Source organism: Arachis hypogaea, chromosome 10 (assembly GCF_003086295.3).
Source record: "Arachis hypogaea cultivar Tifrunner chromosome 10, arahy.Tifrunner.gnm2.J5K5, whole genome shotgun sequence".
NCBI lineage: Eukaryota > Viridiplantae > Streptophyta > Magnoliopsida > Fabales > Fabaceae > Arachis > Arachis hypogaea.
This window is the reverse complement of record NC_092045.1, coordinates 5,666,534-5,685,764: the sequence shown is the minus strand read 5'-3', so window position 1 is coordinate 5,685,764 and position 19,231 is coordinate 5,666,534. Positions and strand designations below refer to the sequence as shown.

The window sequence follows — 19,231 nt, the reverse complement described above, 5'->3', positions numbered from 1 at the left end:
ACTTTTTTTAATATGGAGGGATCAAATTGTAGCAATTAAAAAATCAGAAACTAACTCAGTGCAACTTAACAATCTTAAAGACTAAAGTGGGGCTTAACTCAAGATTCTGAAGAGACTATTTATACTTTCAAAGTTTGTTTTAATGTAGTTTAGCCATGATAAAATTATGATTGAACTGTATTACTAGTAAATGGTTAAAGTCGTCTTTGAAAGATCATTTGTTCTCTAAATTAGTTTCCGAATTTTTTTTAATCAAATTCATCCTTCCGTCACTTTCGTTGTTGATCGTGTCAAAATTTCTTAATGTGGCATACCACAACACACACTTAGGAATCACTTTTTTCGTCCCTAAGAACTTGGGTCAAAATCAAAATCGTCCACAACTTTTTTTTGTTATTAAAATCATTCTCAACATTACAAAACGTTATAAAATCATTCTTTTGTCCATAAACAATATTTTTTTGACGATTTTGCCCTTAAAAAACGCTTCTCCTCACCACTAATCCCCAACCCCCCTTCTTCATCATCACCGAGCCTCTTTCTCTCTCTCTCTCTCTCTCTCAGACTTCTACTCTCTCTCATCACTAACCCTCATTCATCATCATCAACGAAGCTCTTTCTCTCTCTCTTTATTTCAAATTCTTACTTTCCCTCACCACTAACCCCACTCATCTTCTCATCACCATTACTATCACCGTCATCATTATCACAAAAACAAAAATTGAATCACACACAAATAAAAAAATCACAAAGTAAAGAGACTTCGTCCAGTAGAAGCTTCTTCAAGAGTTTGAACATTGTTGCTGTCGGAGGAGGAGCCACAACAAATGGTGACGGCGCTACGAACGACGCGGTGGATGAAGGAAACGTCAACGACGAAGCCGATCCAATTTTCAATTTTCTTCCCTTCTTTCTTTCTCTGTTTTTGTTCTTCCTTTTTTTCTTTTTTCTTTTTCTAATTTTTGAAAAACATATACATTAGTTCTTCCTTTTTAATTTTTTTAATTTATGTTGTTGCTAATTTTGTGATTGTTGCTATTGTTGGATTGTTGATTTATTTTATAATTGTTGTTGTTGCTGGATTGTTAATTTATTTTGTTGGATTGTTATTCTCTTTTTCTGTTCTTCGTTCTTCCTTTTTTCTTTTTTCTTTTTTAATTTTTGAAGAACATATACATGAGTTCTTCTTTTTTAACTTTTTTAATTTATGTTGTTGCTAATTTTGTGATTGTTGCTGTTGCTATATTATTGATTTATTTTGCTGTTGCTGTTGTTGGATTGTTATTTATTTTGTGGTTAGGGATTAAGGGAGATTAAGAGTTTGGGAGAGAGAGAGAAAGAGAAAGAGGTTCGGTGATGAAGAAGAAGGGGGTTGGGGCTAGTGATGAGGAAAAGAGTTTTTTTCAGGACAAAATCGTCAAAAAAATATTGTTGATGGACAAAAGGATGATTTTATAACGTTTTGTAATGTTGAAGATGATTTTAATAATAAAAAAAGGTTAGAGATGATTTTGATTTTGATCCAAGATTTTAGGAACGAAAAAAATATTTAACCCATTTATGAAATTATATCAAATCAAAACCTAATTAAAAGAATAACTTGAGACATTGAAACTTCTCAATTTAAGGTTGATTTGATCTAATTTTATAAATTAATTATGTTAATAATTAATTAAGACTATTAGATATATATTGTGATATTATTTAACGTATTATATTAATAAATTCTAATACTATTAACAATAAAAGTAATAGAAAAATTAACATAACTAATTTAAAATTTTTAAAAAATAAATTTAATTAAAAAATGTTCAGAGATCAATTTAAAAGATGAATAATTTTTTAAAAGTTAATTTGATAATTTAGTCATATTAATACATGCAATACCTTTTTTTTCCTCCAAAAGAAATTGCCTACTCATCAGTTATCACATAGCATACAATCACTTGCTAGCAAGATCGTTGTATCCTAACATATAACAATCCCCCATGATACATAAATATAGAATATGATTAGAATTGATACACAAATTTTAAAATCTTATAAATACGTATATATAATATAATATAATATAATATAAAATATATTTTAGATAAATTATAATTATATTTTAATATTTTATTAATATTAAAATATAATTAATTTTTTTAATTATTAATATTTTATTTTAATTATATAAAATATTTAAAAGATTTTTTATTTTAATAAATAATAATATATATTATTTTTATATTTATTTTAAGAATATATATTAAGAATAAAGTTAGACACGTTGACACGTAATGATATTTAAATGTATCTAAACGTATTTAAAAAAAAAAATTTATTTTTTATTAAAAATATAGTTAGACGCAAATAATATATATATCGAACAAATTTTGATGAATATCGTATCTAAAATGTATCTAAGACGCAAATATAATAACTCAGTAAAATGTATGTACTTCGTAGACAATTCTTAATCACTAATGTTAATCCAAATCCTAATCTAATCCTAACAACCACTAACTCATCATACTGTAATCTAGCTACCTTTATTTTATTTTATTTTTCCCATGATAGCTACATACATTCATCCTTTCCTTTATGTTCTTTTATCTCCATCTCAACTCATATATTATTATATATGAAATGTCAACCCAATAATATTAACCAATAAAATGTTATTAAAATATGTTTATAGTAGTTGCAACATCTACATGCATTCTTTTCAGTAGATGATGATTTGAATAAGTAATTGAATTATAATTTTGTGAGTTATGTATGTGGTCATTCCTTACATCACCCACTACAAATTAAAAACTCCCAACCACATTATTATTATTGTTCTCTACAACTTTCATGGCACAAAGCACAATGCAGCTTTTCTCTACTATATGTTGGGGGGTTGGGAAATTCATCGTCACTTAGGCCACAAGGTATATATATATTGGATTTGGATTCATCTCCGATATCAATAATAATAATAATTAGTATTTAAATTTACATTCAAAAAATTATATAATATTAATTTAATTGAATAATTATATAAAATCTTTTATATTATTATCAATGTATTAAAATTAAATTAATATTTTAAATTTATCCAAAAATCTATCATTGACTAATAAATTACTACATACACAAATTAAAGCAAAAATCGAACTTGACACTTGTTTAAGTGACCAATATATAAATATTATCACTAGACCAACTTAATTTGATATTTTAAATATTATCCAATCGAATAATTATTTATTATATTTATATATAAATATCATCTAGGCTTATTATTTAAAAAAAATTATATATGGGAAATAATAATATAATTTAACTATTTTATATTTGATAGGCTTTTTCCTTTCCGTTTTGTGTGGGACTGTGGGGTTGACTTAGTTTGAACTTTTGTGTTGACTTTTGATGGTTGCATGGACGGATTAGTGTAATAAACTTCACTCAAAAGCTACATATGTATTGGCCTCAGAATCACTCTCATTACTAGTTGCACTTTTTTGGTTTGGCATGGCAATATATATTTAAAAACCAATCATCATATCTAAGCAAGCCAGCAAATTAAAGGGACAAGAGGGTTGGGATATATCAAATACCTACTTCCATCCATTTTCGTACATGAATTTTGTTATAAATTAAACAACCAATTTAAAAGCTTTATGAACAAGTTGAAAAAATAAAGTTTCAAAAATGAAAATAAAAATAGGCCCATTGGAAAAGGGTTATATTCATGAATACTTTGGCAGTGATTATAGATTCCAATTTGATTTGGCATTTTCAAAATTTGCAAGTCCAAACAAGGTCCAAGGGAACATATTATTTCTTTTCGAGAGAAGAAAAACCTTCATTCAAGAAAACAGTTGAGCGGCAGCCGACACATATAAATCGCAGAAAATACATAAGATCTAACATTAGAAAAAAAAGATAATAAGTTTTATGTTAAATTATAATTTGAGAGAAGACACAAAAATTCAATTACAACGAATCTTATAAAACAGAAACAGAGATAAATTATAATTTTTATTATTTTTAAAATTATACAAAAAAATAAAGTCAAAAGTCAAATTTGTTTTTGAAAGATTATCCATTTTTTAAATTAGTCCTCAAAAAATTTTGTTAGTCTTATTAGTCCTTAAAAGATAAAATGTAAGTTACATTATTCTTTCCGTTAGTTAGATGATGACGATATGATGACATGGTAGATTAATGGCACATGTTACAATATGATTGGTTAACGTATCATCAGGTCAGTGACGCCTAACATGCTATGTGTCACTCGATGTGTAAAAAAGTTATTTATAATCAAAATAGTCCCTAAAAATTTAGACGTAAGTCATTTTCATCTTTAAAATTTTAAAAATTAATCAAATTAGTCCTTATATAATTTTTTTATTTTTTTCATAATATTAAATTTGAAGTATTTTTGATAGTACTAATTTTAATATTATTTTTTAGACCTTAATAAATAATTTTTTTACATAAAATAATAAAAATAATTAAATTATTATAAAATTATTTTCTCATTTGTATTTTAAATTTTATATTTTTAAATTATAATTTTTTTATAATGAATTTTTTTTTATTTAAATGAATTTATCAAATTATTGTTGATTATATATTTAAAAATTTAATATTTTAAATCTTACTACATAATATAATATTTATTTTAAAATTTAAATTTTTTAAATTTTTTGAAATTATAATTTTTATTATTATTTAATATATATGGTAGAACTCAATAATTAAAAAATTTATTTGTGGGATCACTTATTGAATCTTAATATTTTAATATATTTTTTTAAAATAACTACTATATTTATTTAGTAAAATATAAAAGATTAAAACATTTAAAATAACTACTATATTTATTTAGTAAAATTCAAAATATAGTTTCAATATTTTGGATTTCACTAAATAAATATAGTAGTTATTTTAAAATATTATTGGTAGTTATTTCAAATATTTTAATCTTTTATATTTCACTAAATAAATACAGTAGTTATTTTAAAATATTAAAAAACTAGAGTTTTAATATTTTAAATTTCACTAAATAAATATTGTAGTTATTTTAAATATTTTAATATTTTATATCTCATTAAATAAATATAGTAGTTATTTCAAAAAAAATTATAAATTTAAAATATTAATTTTTTAAATATATAATCAACAATAATTTGATAAACTCGTTTAAATAAAAAAATTTCACTATAAAAAATTACAATTTGAAAATATAAAATTTAAAATACAAATGACAAAATAACTTTATAATAATTTAATTATTTTTATAATTTCATGTAAATAAATTTTTTTATTAAGGTCTAAAAAATAATATTAAAATTAGTACTATAAAAAATACTTCAAATTTAATATTATAAAAAAATAAAAAAATTTTATATAAGGACTAATTTGATTAATTTTTAAAATTTTAGAGATGAAAATGACCTACATCTAAACTTTCAGCGATTATTTTAATTATAAATAACTTTTTTACACTCAAGTGACAGCGGCATGCTAAGTGTCATTGACCTGACACGTCAACTAATCATCTTGTGACACGTGACATTAACCTACTACGTCATCATGCCACGTGGTATTTAACGTGACACATTAATCGTCATCATCTAACTAACAGAAATACCAATTTAATTTATATTTTATTTTTTAAAGACTAATATAACTAAAAAATTTTTTTAAAGACTAATTTAAAAAATAAATAATATTTTAGAGACGAATTTGACTATTAATATTCTTTCTTCTTTTTTGAATAGATCCGAAAAATTTTTTAATCTAAAAATATTTCGAGACATATATATAATTGATTGATTTGAGAGCCACAAAGTATAATAATTTCGTGTTTGAGGAAATGGGTTTATTTTTTGTTGTTTGAAAACCACATGCACCTATAACACAATTCTGAAGTCTCAAGTCGCATGTGACATACATGCTCAGAAAAGAAGCAAGCACGAGTGAGATGATTATAGGAGCCTCATCAGTGCTTACTATCTGATTAAGCAATGAAATTGTTTATTATTTACCAGAAGCAATGGATATAGCAAGGGCAGCATGCCTACACACATAGGACAACAACCCTAGCTTATTATTAATTTATTATTATTATTATTATTATTATTATTATTATTATGTTTTTCTTTTCGAAATATTTTTTTCTAGTATATGATGTTAAGTCTTAATTTTTCTCTTTTCATCAGAAGAAAACTATGCACCATTTCATTAGGTCGTATTTTTTATGTTATTGTTAGAAATAAGAGAATAAACTGAAGAAAGGATTTGTGTATTATTAAGTGTATTCAAGTTATTTATTTAAGTTGTGTGGAATAATACAATATTAAAAGATATTTATAGGTACTAAAAGAATTATAATAATAAAGATATAATCTCCTATAATAAATATTCAAATATACTAAATAATACCAATTGATACTAATTAATGCTAATTATATTCTAACACTTATAAATCGAGTAATGGTTGTTTATGATAAATATTAATTCAAGTTCTCATAATTCTTTAACTTATTATTTATTTTATTGATAAAAAGAAAATAATTGGTTTCCTAACTTAAAACGTTAATTCATTTTCGTTACTTTGTAAGTATATATAAATTTTTCCCTAAGGTTTTTTATTTGCGAATAATAAAAATTGAATTTTTAAATTTTTTAATCATAAAAATACTTATTTTAAAAATTTAAATCAATAGCAGAATAAAGTATATACATGATTTTATAATTATACTAGCATGAATAAAACACTCCAATTAAATTTAGGCATCACTCACATAAAGTTGTCAAAAATAACTTTTTCTAAAGATGCCTATGTGGCAAAATCTAAATCACATATTTTAAAATTACATTTTTAATTACATAACACTTAAAACCGTAGCCCTTTACAAGAAAAGCGTCACCTAATAGAAAAAAGTAAATTAGAAGATTTAAGAGAAGAAATAATTAAATTATTAAAATTAATAGATCAAAAACTAATGATTTTAACTAATATTAATTGTAATGACACCGAATTCTTAAAATTAATACAAAATGATTTTTCTCAAAATCTTTATTTTACTATAAGTTTTATTGAAGGACTTCAAAAACCTGAGAAAACTTATATTTCACATGGAATTCATAAAAACTGCTACTATGGGAATGATTCCCCACATCTCTATCATACTTTTAACCCACAATTAAATTCTATAGTAGATATGCTTGAAGAAATATTAGTATTCATAAAATTTCAAAGAAATAAGGAAAAAGAGGAACCTAATATAAACGAAATTAAACAAATATTAAATAAATATTTTCAGAAAGAAAATCCCAAAGAAGAAAAAATTCAAAATATAAACAACATAACAAAACTAAAAGTAAAACCACCATTAAAATTATGAACATTGATGAAAAATTAGAAGAAGTTACAATGCTTTTTAAACAATTAAAAATGGCTCAAGAAAATAATATTATGGAACAAGAATTTCAAATAGAAGAAGAATTAGTAAATTCTGAAAATATAGAAAATGAAGAACACATCCTAGATTATTCAAGTGATGAAGAACCAGCAGTTCCAATACAAGTAAAAAATGAAGCTGGAACATCTAAGGATAATCAATCTCAATTTAAATGGGAAACAGGTTTTGAAAATTATGCTTTTAAAAAAGATTTATAAATAAAAATTCAAAGTATACAAAAATACCATCAAATACGTCCTAAAATCCAGGAAACTGAAGGGGAAAGAATGCTTGATTTAGACTGTAAAAAGAACGAAAAAGAAATTTCCGAGAACTGGTTGAATTCCTTCTTATTAGAAGCCTTTACTAATCCAAAACTTAGTGAATTATCTGGAGGAGATATCTGGAATTATATAGGGTTTCATACTAAAGGAACTGTAAGAGATTATATGACATCAATAGAAAACCAAATAATAGAAGAATTAGCGACAAAAACAACAATTTACAATAAGATATTACATATAATGATGATTCTGTATAAAGAATTTTTTTGGAAAAAATATTATAGATCATAGACAAGAAGTCTATAACAAAGAATATCAAGAAGCAACAAACCATTTAGCTAATATTCAAATATATGATTTATGTAATGTGGAATCTTACATATGTGAATACAAAATACATTATTATAAACTAAAAGAAGAAGATAAAAACCATTATCTTAGTATGTATATAACAAAACTTCCATACCCTGCTAATGAATTTATAATGGGAAGATTTATAAGAGAAATAAATAGAGGAACAATTGAAAATAATTTTGGTGGAGCAACTTCTGCAATAAGAGAGGAAATAAAAGAACGTTGTATGCAAGAAGCAACTCAAAAAAGATTTGAAAATATAATTAGAATTTGCTGTCAGGATAATGAAGAAATACCTCAAAAATATGGTCTTAATAAAAATTTTCAAAGAAAAAGAAAATATCAATTTAGAAAAAGAAAATACTATCCAAACTGGAGAAAAAAGAGGTATTTTAGAAAAAGAAATAACAATAAAAAACAAAAAAATAACTACTGCCCAAATAAAAAAGAAAATTACAAGTGTTGGTATTGCCAAGAAGAAGGACACTATGCAAATGAATGTCCAAAAAAGAAAGATGAAAAAGACCTTACCAAACAATTAGAAATTACTAAGTCTTATTTTATGGAACCATTAGAACAATCAGATGATAATTTAGACTATATTTTTGAATATGTCTCAGAAATAGACTCAGAGACTGAGCAATAATGCCACATTTATTACTATAAAAATAACAGAAAAGTTTATAAATGCTTTCATAGATAGTGGAGCAACACAATGCTTTGCTAATACAAATATAAAACTTGATTGGAAAAAATTAAAGAAACCATTAAGAGTTAGAATAGCTGACAAATCAATACATAAAATTGACCAAAAAGTAGAAATGGTTGAAATATTTATTCAAAATTATAGGTTTATTGTTCCATCTATATATATGATAGATTCTGGGATGGATTTTATCATAGGAAATAACTTTTTAAAACTATATCATCCTTTCATTCAAGAATTAACATATATAGTTTTAAAAGCTCCACACGATTCTTCGATAAATCAAAAATCAAAACGTATAAAGATACCAACTACTACTATAGATAAGATTTTAAAATTTAAAATATTTTCTATATTAGAAATATGCTATTTGAATTTATATTTTCAGATAAATATCCCAAAAAATAATCTTGAAATAAAGATAGAAGAACTTTTGGATGAAGTTTGCGCTGAAAATCCTTTAGATATTAAAAATACAAATAAGGAATTAGTAAGCATTAAATTAAAAGATCCTACAAAAAAAAATAAATGTTCCAAATAAAATTTCTTATTCCGCAAGAGATAGAGAAGAATTCTCATTAGAATGCAAAGATCTTTTGGAGAAAGGAATTATAAGATTAAGTAAAAGTCCCCATGCGGCTCCAGCCTTTTACGTCGAGAACAATAATGAAATTAAAAGAGGAAAACGAAGAATGGTAATAAATTATAAGAAAATGAATGAAGCAACTGTTGGTGATGCTCATAAACTTCCTAGAAAAGATTCTATTTTAGAAAAAATCAAGGGAGCAACTTGGTTTTCATCTCTTGATGCAAAATCAGGATATTTGCAACTTTGTTTAGATGAAGAAACAAAGAAATTAACTGTTTTAACTTGCCCAACAAAAGAATCAACAAGTGTGTTGCTCTATGAATAGAATGTTTTACCATTCGGATTAAAACAAGCCCCAGGTATCTATCAAAAATTTATGGAAGAAAATCTAAAAGAATTAAATGAATTTATTTTAGTTTACATTGATGATATATTAATTTTTACAAAACATGATAAAGAAGATCATCTTCAAAAATTATTAATAGTTTTAGAAAGATGTAAAGAAAAATGATTAGTTCTTAGCAAAAAGAAAGCAAAAATTGCAAGACAAGAAATAGAGTTTCTTGGGTTAATTTTATCCACTAAGGAAAAGCTAAAACTTCAACCAAATATTTTAGAAAAGGTAAATTTATTTCCTAATAAAATAGAAGATAGAAAATAATTACAAAGATTTTTAGGGTGTATAAATTATATTTCTGATCAAGGATTTTTAAAGAATATAACAGAATACACAAAAAATTTATTTCCAAAATTAAGTACTAAAAAAGAATGGAAATGGGAAGAAAAAGATAGTATGTAAATTCAAAGGATCAAAAAATTATGTGAAAAGCTTCCGGAACTCTATATTCAAATAGAAAACGACTACTTAATAGTAGAAACAGATGCTTCAGACATAACCTGGTCAGGATGTCTAAAAGCTAAGAAAGCTATAAAAAGTTCGGAACAAGAAAAAGAATCACTAGATTCTAAATATTCTCCAAAAGAATTACTTTGCAGGTATATTTCAGGGACTTTTACTCCAACAGAACAGAGATATACAACTCATGAAAAGGAAACTCTAGCAGCAATTAAATCTCTTAAAAAATGAAAAATTGATTTATTACCCAAAGAATTTACATTAAGGACAGACTCAAGTTACCTAACAGGTTTCATTTGATACAATTTAAAAGTTGATTATAATCATGGGCGATTGGTAAGATGGCAATTATTTTTGTTAAAATATCCAATAAAAATTGAATATATCAAGGGTGACAAAAATATTATTGCAAATACATTGACAAGAGAATGGAGTTCGTCTACAACGTATTAAATCAAGAAATTCAAAAATATCAGCAAGAACTCGAAGAATGCAAGCATTGTCTGCAAATAAGGGCACAGATCCAATCCCTCAAGAAAGCCATTGAAGCAATGAAATCAACACAACAAGCAAAACCATCAGAGTTCAGCCAGCTAAGCATGGTGGACAAACCAGGTGAAGAAAAAATTTCAGAAAATAAAACAATTGCTGAAATTATTAAAAAATCCACACAAGACAAAAAATATGTGATTTATAATGGCCCCATGAAAGGAGTATATGATACTTGGGAAAAAGCAGCTCCATTTACACATCAATCAAAAATAGTTCATAAAGGAGGATTTTCAACACTAGAAGAGGCAAAAGAATCCTTCAGGGAATATGAAGCTCTTCATCTAGAACAAACCCTAAAAAGAGCAGATAAAACTCCGATTCAAGCCCAGAGAACAGGAATAATGAGAAACATTTCTACAAGAGCTGAAATCAAAGAAAAGAAAAGGGTCTGTAGATCAAATCTCAGAGAAACCCTTAATATAGTCCTAAATTGGACTGAAGAAAAAAGGGCAAGTTTGTGATACTATCCTATTGCCAAAGAACAGCTAACAAAGCTGGTTATTTTTCCAGAGGCTTCCCCATCTGACACTTATCAATTTTTTCAGTATGGATTAATTGATACAGTTTTAATTTTTAATGATCTAAAAATTATTAGTGAGTTTCCTGCAGGATTCGTTGATGCAGTAAAGAGATTTAAAAATATGATTGACAATGTAAATCCAAGGGATATATCCCTAAAATTTACAAATAGTCAACCTATTTTTAATGAAGAAGAAGAGTGCTTAGTTCCAGCACACCAAGTAATATTCATGTCCGTCTTCCCAGGAAACTTTCAACCAATTGATCAAATTCAAGATTTAGCAATCTACAGTCATGAAGGAAGACTAGCCAGCACATTAGCAAGGGTTTTTGAAAGAACTCAAAAAATAACAAGGGAATCTCACACAAGAATTAATTATAAAAGCAAAAATACTCTACTTGTGTCCAGTAAAAGAAATGAAATTGAAGAAAGAGAGATGAGACTCTTGGTGAAATTTGAATCTGTATTCTATAATCTATCCGGACTCATAGAAAAACTTCCTGAAGGGATAAAAAAGAATCTCTGCTATTTGATAAAAAGTCAGAGAAGACCACAAGTGCCAGCTATGTGTCTCAGAAATATCTGAAGGAAGCAATAATGAAATGGAATCTACCCACATGATAAAAGAAGAGGACAGTGCATCCACCCACATGATAAAAGAAGAGGACAATGCATCTGAAGCATCCCTCAACATTATTGCATAATGACGTAAGCGCTTAGGTCATAGAGCACCAACAATGTAGCTGGTACAAGATAATAAACAATGACGTAAGCAATGACGTCATAAGAAGGGTAAGGATGGGAATTGTCCATCAGACCCAACCATTATAAATAGATTACTTAGGCAATCGTAGAAGTATCAGAAAATAGAAAGCAGAAGGCTAAGAGTACTCATATGCTAGGAGAGGAAGGAGGAAGCTGCCGAGGTGATTCTGTAGTCTGACAAAATAATTCCCTTAGGAAAAAATAGTTTTAAACTCTCCTCTGGAGTTAATATCTATAATCTCCCCTTTGGAGATAAAAACATCTTATGTAAAATATACTAAATAAAGGAAGTTTTTCTCCAGAAAGGTACGCCTTTATCCTAATCTCTTAATTATGAATTATTTAGAAAGTTTAGAATTAACGGAAAAATCTGATTATTATAGATTAACTACTTTATTAAATAACGAAAAACAGACTGTTCTAAAAACAGAACTAAATCTCAAATCAAATGAAAATTTTAATAAACAAAGTCTTTTAAAAGAAGTTTTTAATAGAAAAAATATAATATACTATGGAAAAATTCAACTTAAAGCCCCTGTAAAAATAAAATCTGCTAATGGAGAACTTGAAATAGCCTTGATAAATGATGAAGAATTAAGTAAATAGATTGAGAAAATTAAGGATCAACATAAAAGATCTAAAATTGGATGGATTCATATTAGTACTATACAAATTTTAATTAAATCTACATATATGAAAGGAATTAATTCACTAATAAGTTTAGCAATTTGTGATAAAAGAATTACTGATGACCCAATAGATCAAATAATTGGAATTGTTCATGGAAATTTGGCAAATGTAAATGTTAAATTTAATGCCCATCTTGGATATGCCATACCTCTATCAACCGAAAATCTTGGTAGATCTATAAGTTTAGCTTATAAATTTCATAGAAAAAGTTTAATGGAACAAGATGATGAACCATTTTCAATTACTTTTGCAATAAATTATGCTTTAACGAATAGTCATCGTAGTATAATATTTAAAAATAGAGAAAGAATTTATGTTGATGAATTATTTCAGAAAATTGTAAAAACAGAAATATCAAAATATAAAGCTATTTAAAACCCAGTTCTATTATTAAAAGAACCATAAAAAAGATCGGTTTCATCAAATTTTCAAATAAGAGAATCTAAAATCAATAGTCCTTTAAGTTTATCTAAATTAAAAATTAAAGAAGAAAACTCTGAAATAAAAGAATTAACAAAAAATGTCGAAAAATTAAATGAAATCCTAAATACTAAATTATGACAATAAATAAGGAAGAAATATATGTAACTTATCAAGATAAGAAACAAGAGCTTTTTGAAAGAAAAAATCGTTTGAATTATTTGCAGTTTTCTGAAATAAATCAAAGAGCATTTAAAGCTCTAAAAATAATCTATAACAAGTTAAAAAGGAAGTTGAAGAGATAGAAAAATTAATAGAATCTCTGAAAAATAGTGATGAATCAATGATAGAGTTTGCAGAAATTCTAAAATAAACAAAAACTATTTTAGGAATTATAATAAGATTACCTAATTTATGAGACATAAAAAGATTGAAAAACCAGAAAATAAAATAAAAAGGAAAAGGGCGAAAAAATTAAAAATAAAATAGAGGAGTATAAAAGAGAATTAAACAATTTACAGATCAAAATTGATGACCTTATAATAAAAAGGATAGAAATAAGAATAAATATAAATAAGTTAAAATTAAATCTAGGCAATTTATAAATATCTGAAAAACCATATTACGATTAAAACTGTTGAAAGAAAAGATGGAGAAGGAAATTGAAAAGATAATTAACAAGAGAAAGTGTAAAAATAAAAGAAGTTTTTAAGGATTTATTAAGAAATTATAAACAAATAAAAGATTTTAGAACAAAAAAAAAACTATAAAATCAGGATACATCAAGAACTAGTAATAAATAATCATTTAACAAATACAAGAGAAATTACAGAAATGGTTAAATACTCTAGATTATGAAGTTGCAAATTATTGAATCTATACCAATTATAAACTTATTCGAAGAGTTAGTAAAAATTTTGAAAAAATTGATATCAGCGCCGAATTAATGATTAAGGGTAACACTTTTCCTTTAAATAACACTTTTAATAATACGCTTTTAAATCAATAACAATCACAAAATGAAAAACGTCTTTACAAAAAGTTGAAATTGGCAATTTTACCGTAACATCCACCGTCAATTTATGACCGTTTTAGCGGTTAAATTTCTCCTTACCTTCTTTTTATTATTAAGCTTGAAATAACGTTTATGCGCTTACTGAGTGAGTGAGTGCTTTAATAATTTTGATCTTGAAACAAAGTAGAAATTCGACAAAAACAAAGATTCCATCATTTCATTCTGTGTATCTAATATTAATATATTATAGTAGCATGAATAATGGTGTCAAATCACGTCAAATATAAAATAAATATATAGTTATTATTAATAAGCTTCAGCATTTCATTATAATTAAACGTCCGTTTGTATATATGTATTATTTGATATATTAGACGTGATGACAAGGATAATCATATCAAAACCCATTTCTTGGACTCTTGTAATAATCGAATATATATCCATTATTGTTCACGGATTTTACATCATATAGGTTATTATTATTATTATTATTATTATTATTATTATTATTATTATTATTATTATTATTTGTGATTAATTACTAAATTACAATGTCCCTTTATATATAATATGGCATATGACAGTGTTTTTTGACATTATATTTATATATAAATGCATTATGCATATGTGATATATAATATAGTGGTGGTGGTGGTGTTTGAGAGCATGCGAATGCTTGCATCACACATGACTTGATGCTTCCCTAAGCAGTCACCCATATATGATTATACAATAGACATATAAGTGAAAAAAGAAAATGTATGTGTTCCTTAACATTGTTACACAAGACAACTACTACTTACAACAGCTACCAAATAGCATCAAAAGCTATAAAACCATAATGGGATTATTACCCAACGCTCGGTTTGCAACCTTCCTCTTACACACTGCTCTTTGGGCTCCACACATTCTTAGCTTCCTATATCATCCTCACTTAAACCTATCATAATTCTCTTTAACAATCTCTGCACGTGGCATTTTCTACCTTTTATTTCAATATTAGATTAATAATAATATTTTTTTAAATTGTAGATTACTGTAATGTTATTTTCTAAAACGTAAAACAATTTAATTTAGGAAGTAAAAATTGAATTATTCGATTTTTGTGTGCATCTCTCACAATTTTAATAAATAACTAAAATTATAATATTTAGATATATCATTCATCTCATTTCTATGAAAAAAAATTAGTTAACATCTTCCAACTTTCAACTCAAACAAAATCTTTATATATAAATGGAGTCGGAGTTTATTCTGATTATGGTAGTTATATAATTTTGACAATATTTAAAAAATATTACTAATTTTTTTTTAGAATAAAAGAGCTCAACACAATAAAGTGGAGCAATAGAATCTCAAACAGAATTACAAACATCAAAAAACAATGAAATAAATTTGAGAACAATCTTTAATGTTATTTCCAATATGGCTATCAACAACAAAAAGAATTTAAGTTACACCATTTTCTATAACTGATTAAGGATCTGTGAAACACTGAAACACCTCTTTTACACAGGATTCCTTATTATTAAAGATCCGCTCATTTCTTTTTAGCCACACATTCTAAATAACTGCAAAAAAATATATATGACTCACTTGTTACGCTCCTCTTTTACTAAAACTAAAGTACATTTTTATATTTGTATATTTGTTATTTTTTAATTTAAAAATATTTTTAAGTATTATATTATCCTACTAAAATCACCCACATAATCAACATTTAACACAGAGACCAATTCGGTTCCTTTTAAAATGATCTCAAATTCAAATTTTGAAAACGTGGAAAAAAAGGTTCATATTACTATGTAATATAGTCTATATTATTAGAAAATATTAGAATACTAGCAGCTTAAATATTTATGATATAGTTAGTTGTTAGTAATTTAACATAATAATAATAGTTCGTAGATATCTCCATACATATTTTATATCTTGTATCATTTATACACCATTTCAAATACACAAACCTCTTCTCTAGTACTCAAAATCTCTTTTATCTTTCTAACATATATATTAAGCAAACACACAAAATAAAATAAAAATTGACCCTTCACTAAAGATTAAAGATTATATATGATATGATGAGTGGAAATTCAGGTGCGGTCGATTTTACATAAAGTTGATATATGAGAATCATTAAATAATTTGACTGACTAAATTTTTATCTAACGACTCTCAGATATTAATTTTATTTTGGATTAATATTGAGTTGAGAGAATGGGAGGGCAATTATCCACGTGTGTTTATATGGAGAAAAGAGCAGAGAAAATGGTAAAATGATAAATGGAATCTTTGAAAGCATAACGTCATAGTACATATTGTTTGGTCATGAATTTCACATAGTGCCCCACTTCCACTTGTGTTAAAGGGCTGCTATAGAAATCTAAATCTACCTATACTTGCAACATCACACTGCTATATACTTAATAATTATATCCATTTTGGATTATATTAATTAATGCAGCTAGCTAGCTTGATTAATTTAATTTGGTAAGCTTATTTCATCAAGATCATCGAGTGACAAGAAAACTTCATCCAAACAAGACAGCTCCGTTCCATCATCATCATCTCCATTGCGCTCATAAACACGACATATCACCCATTTACTATAATCCTGAATAATAAAACAAACCAATTACAGTTATCAATAATAATAAATTTTCAATAAGTTGATATATATAAATATTATGCTTATAAAGCTTACTGATTTTCTTTTGGAGGATCTGCTAGAGGAAGCAGAATAATCGGAAAGGCAATATTCTTGCATTATCCAATTTGTTTTGATAGCAGAAGGGGATTCACCAAGATGAAAAACAAAGTATTTCTTGATGCCAACTCTCTTGTTGGTTGAGCTTGTCATCACTGGTTCTTCCATTCCCGTTGCTTTCCAATATCCATTCTCAGTCACCCTACTCTGTGTTCTCCTGCTGTAGTAGTACCATTGATTTCCCTCTGCCAACGCTCTACCTATAAATATATAAACATTCAGTTGTTGTATTTATGGCTGCGTTTGTTTGTGAGAACAGGATAGGACAAGGTAACAGAAACATAAAATTTTGTGTTCTTATATTCTTTTTGGTGATAAACTAGAACAAATTATGAAAACTTAATTTTTTTTTTCATTTAAAAAATTTGAGATGAAAAATATAATAATAAAAAATATTATAAAAAATTAACAAAAATAATGAAAAAAAAAGTTGTATCCCTTGTTAGTGTTTCCGTGTTTTTCCTGTTAGGATAGACACAAAATACACTAATTCAGTGTCTCTAGACACATTGTCTCTCTGTCCATGTCTCCTCTGTCGATTTTGTGTTTCTGTATCCCTGTCCCAATGTCCTTTCTTTAAACGCAACCTATGTGACTATATAGAATAGAGAGAATAGAGAGAATAAATATACCATCAAGTTCCCAAGGATCATAAGGATAGAGATCAAGATCAGGGATGACATCAGGGTGGCAAGGTAAGAGTGCTGCCTTTCTATGAAGAAAATGGACCACAAGCTCTTCATCTGTTGGATAAAATCGAAACCCCGGTGGAAGGTTCACATTGTTATCTCCCATTAAGAAGATAGGCAGAGAAAACAAGAGGAGGGAATGTGTCAAGTTAGAGTAATGGTGAAGATGAGTGGTATTTATAGTACAAATAGAGAAGCTAAGGTATTTATAATAAGGGTGTTGACGTGAAACCCAAGCTGGTGTTTATCATCAACCAAATATTTTTCATTATAATTTATAAACAGAATACTTGGAAGGAGTGTGTGACACCAGATTGAAACAATTTCATTAGGAGTGAAAGCAGATCATATTATCTTGACAAGGATTTATGATCTAACAGGACTTAGTTAATACATTGGTGATGAATAAGGTGATTTTTATTGTGTATATGGATCATCATCACACTTCATGCTGATATCATCAAGCTGCTGTTTTCCACGTGTCATGCATTGGTATGGGTTTGGTCTCAGATCAATTGAGCTGGGGTGGCCCCCACCTAATTGGAGTGTATTTATATATGTATGTGCATTCATAATTATTAGCAATTATCATATGTTTTTGAGATTTAAATATACAAAGATGAGAGCTTTTTGTTTTGCTCTATGGAGTAGCAAGCACAGTGGGAAGTGGGAACTGCACATAACATATCTCCCATCCCACACATGAAAACAAAGCAATCATCAATTATTTCTTTGGAAGAGGGAGTTTAACTGATTTCCTTGGCCCATTTGCTGGACCCCACATTATTTATTTATTTATATAATTAATCGATTATTAAATCTTGCAGGAGAAAGAAACAAGTACATTAAACATTTAACAATGAACTACTACTTTGCTTATAACTTTTCCAACCATTAATCTTGGTTTTCTTCTGATTTAGTAAGTCAGCACCGAGCAATAATATTTATTCCATTAAAGTAGACATCATTATTTTGTCTCTGATGACTAAGCCAAGGTTTTCTAACTCCAATTATGATCATGCTTCATAGTTAATTATTATGCTTATGCATGTAAGAGTGTTACTTAATTACTGTATGCAGTCTTCTAAGTAGGTCATTATCTATTTATCTTGTGCTTCATGAATTGCAAGACATGATGTTGGGGGCCATTGAAGGGTACCTAAGTACCTTTTTTTGTGTGGCATAATTACCTATTTCGATTATTTCTGAAGTAGACATATGCTCTATAAGTTGGTACCAAAAGAGAGTGCAACCAAACTAAGAGCATCAACCACCAAGACAATGGCTTTCCAAATTCTAATTCTTTTACAATTTGTAGTTTCAACAATTCTGTTAATTTATTAGTACCATGTTAGATCTCCATATCCAAGGCTTGCCATTGATTTCAGACAGTGCTTGTACCAATTCTGGCTACAGTTTGTGACACCAACACAGTATATAAAAGTTTTATAAGAAAAAAAAAATGTGAGAGATCCAAATTTTGTTGGGAAGAACATGTTACACATCTTAGATGTATGTGGAAGTGGAGGATGTACTATTTCTGGGCTCAAGTGGACCAAGAATTCAGAAGCAGCCTTCC

The 19,231-nt window shown here is 26.7% G+C and overlaps 1 protein-coding gene across 1 annotated transcript; it reads right to left on the bottom strand.

Moving 5' to 3' along the window:
• Positions 1-16,465: 16,465 nt before the first annotated feature.
• Positions 16,466-18,072, bottom strand: LOC112714894 (NAC domain-containing protein 104). The gene is made up of 3 exons (XM_025766589.3): positions 17,596-18,072; positions 16,901-17,163; positions 16,466-16,810 (listed from the first exon to the last, which is right to left on the bottom strand). Exons 1-3 carry the CDS (start codon positions 17,756-17,758, stop codon positions 16,679-16,681), a joined length of 558 nt encoding a protein of 185 aa, XP_025622374.1. The 5' UTR covers positions 17,759-18,072; the 3' UTR covers positions 16,466-16,678.
• Positions 18,073-19,231: the final 1,159 nt, after the last annotated feature.

Bases quoted from the DNA above. Each gene is read 5' to 3' on its own strand.
- LOC112714894 (XM_025766589.3), bottom strand. From the start codon at position 17,758: ATGGGAGATAACAATGTGAACCTTCCACCGGGGTTTCGATTTTATCCA. The intron at 17,164-17,595 runs GTATATTTATTC...ATATATTTATAG, and splicing joins TGATCCTTGGGAACTTGATG to GTAGAGCGTTGGCAGAGGGA. The intron at 16,811-16,900 runs GTAAGCTTTATA...TTTATTATTCAG, and splicing joins GATCCTCCAAAAGAAAATCA to GATTATAGTAAATGGGTGAT.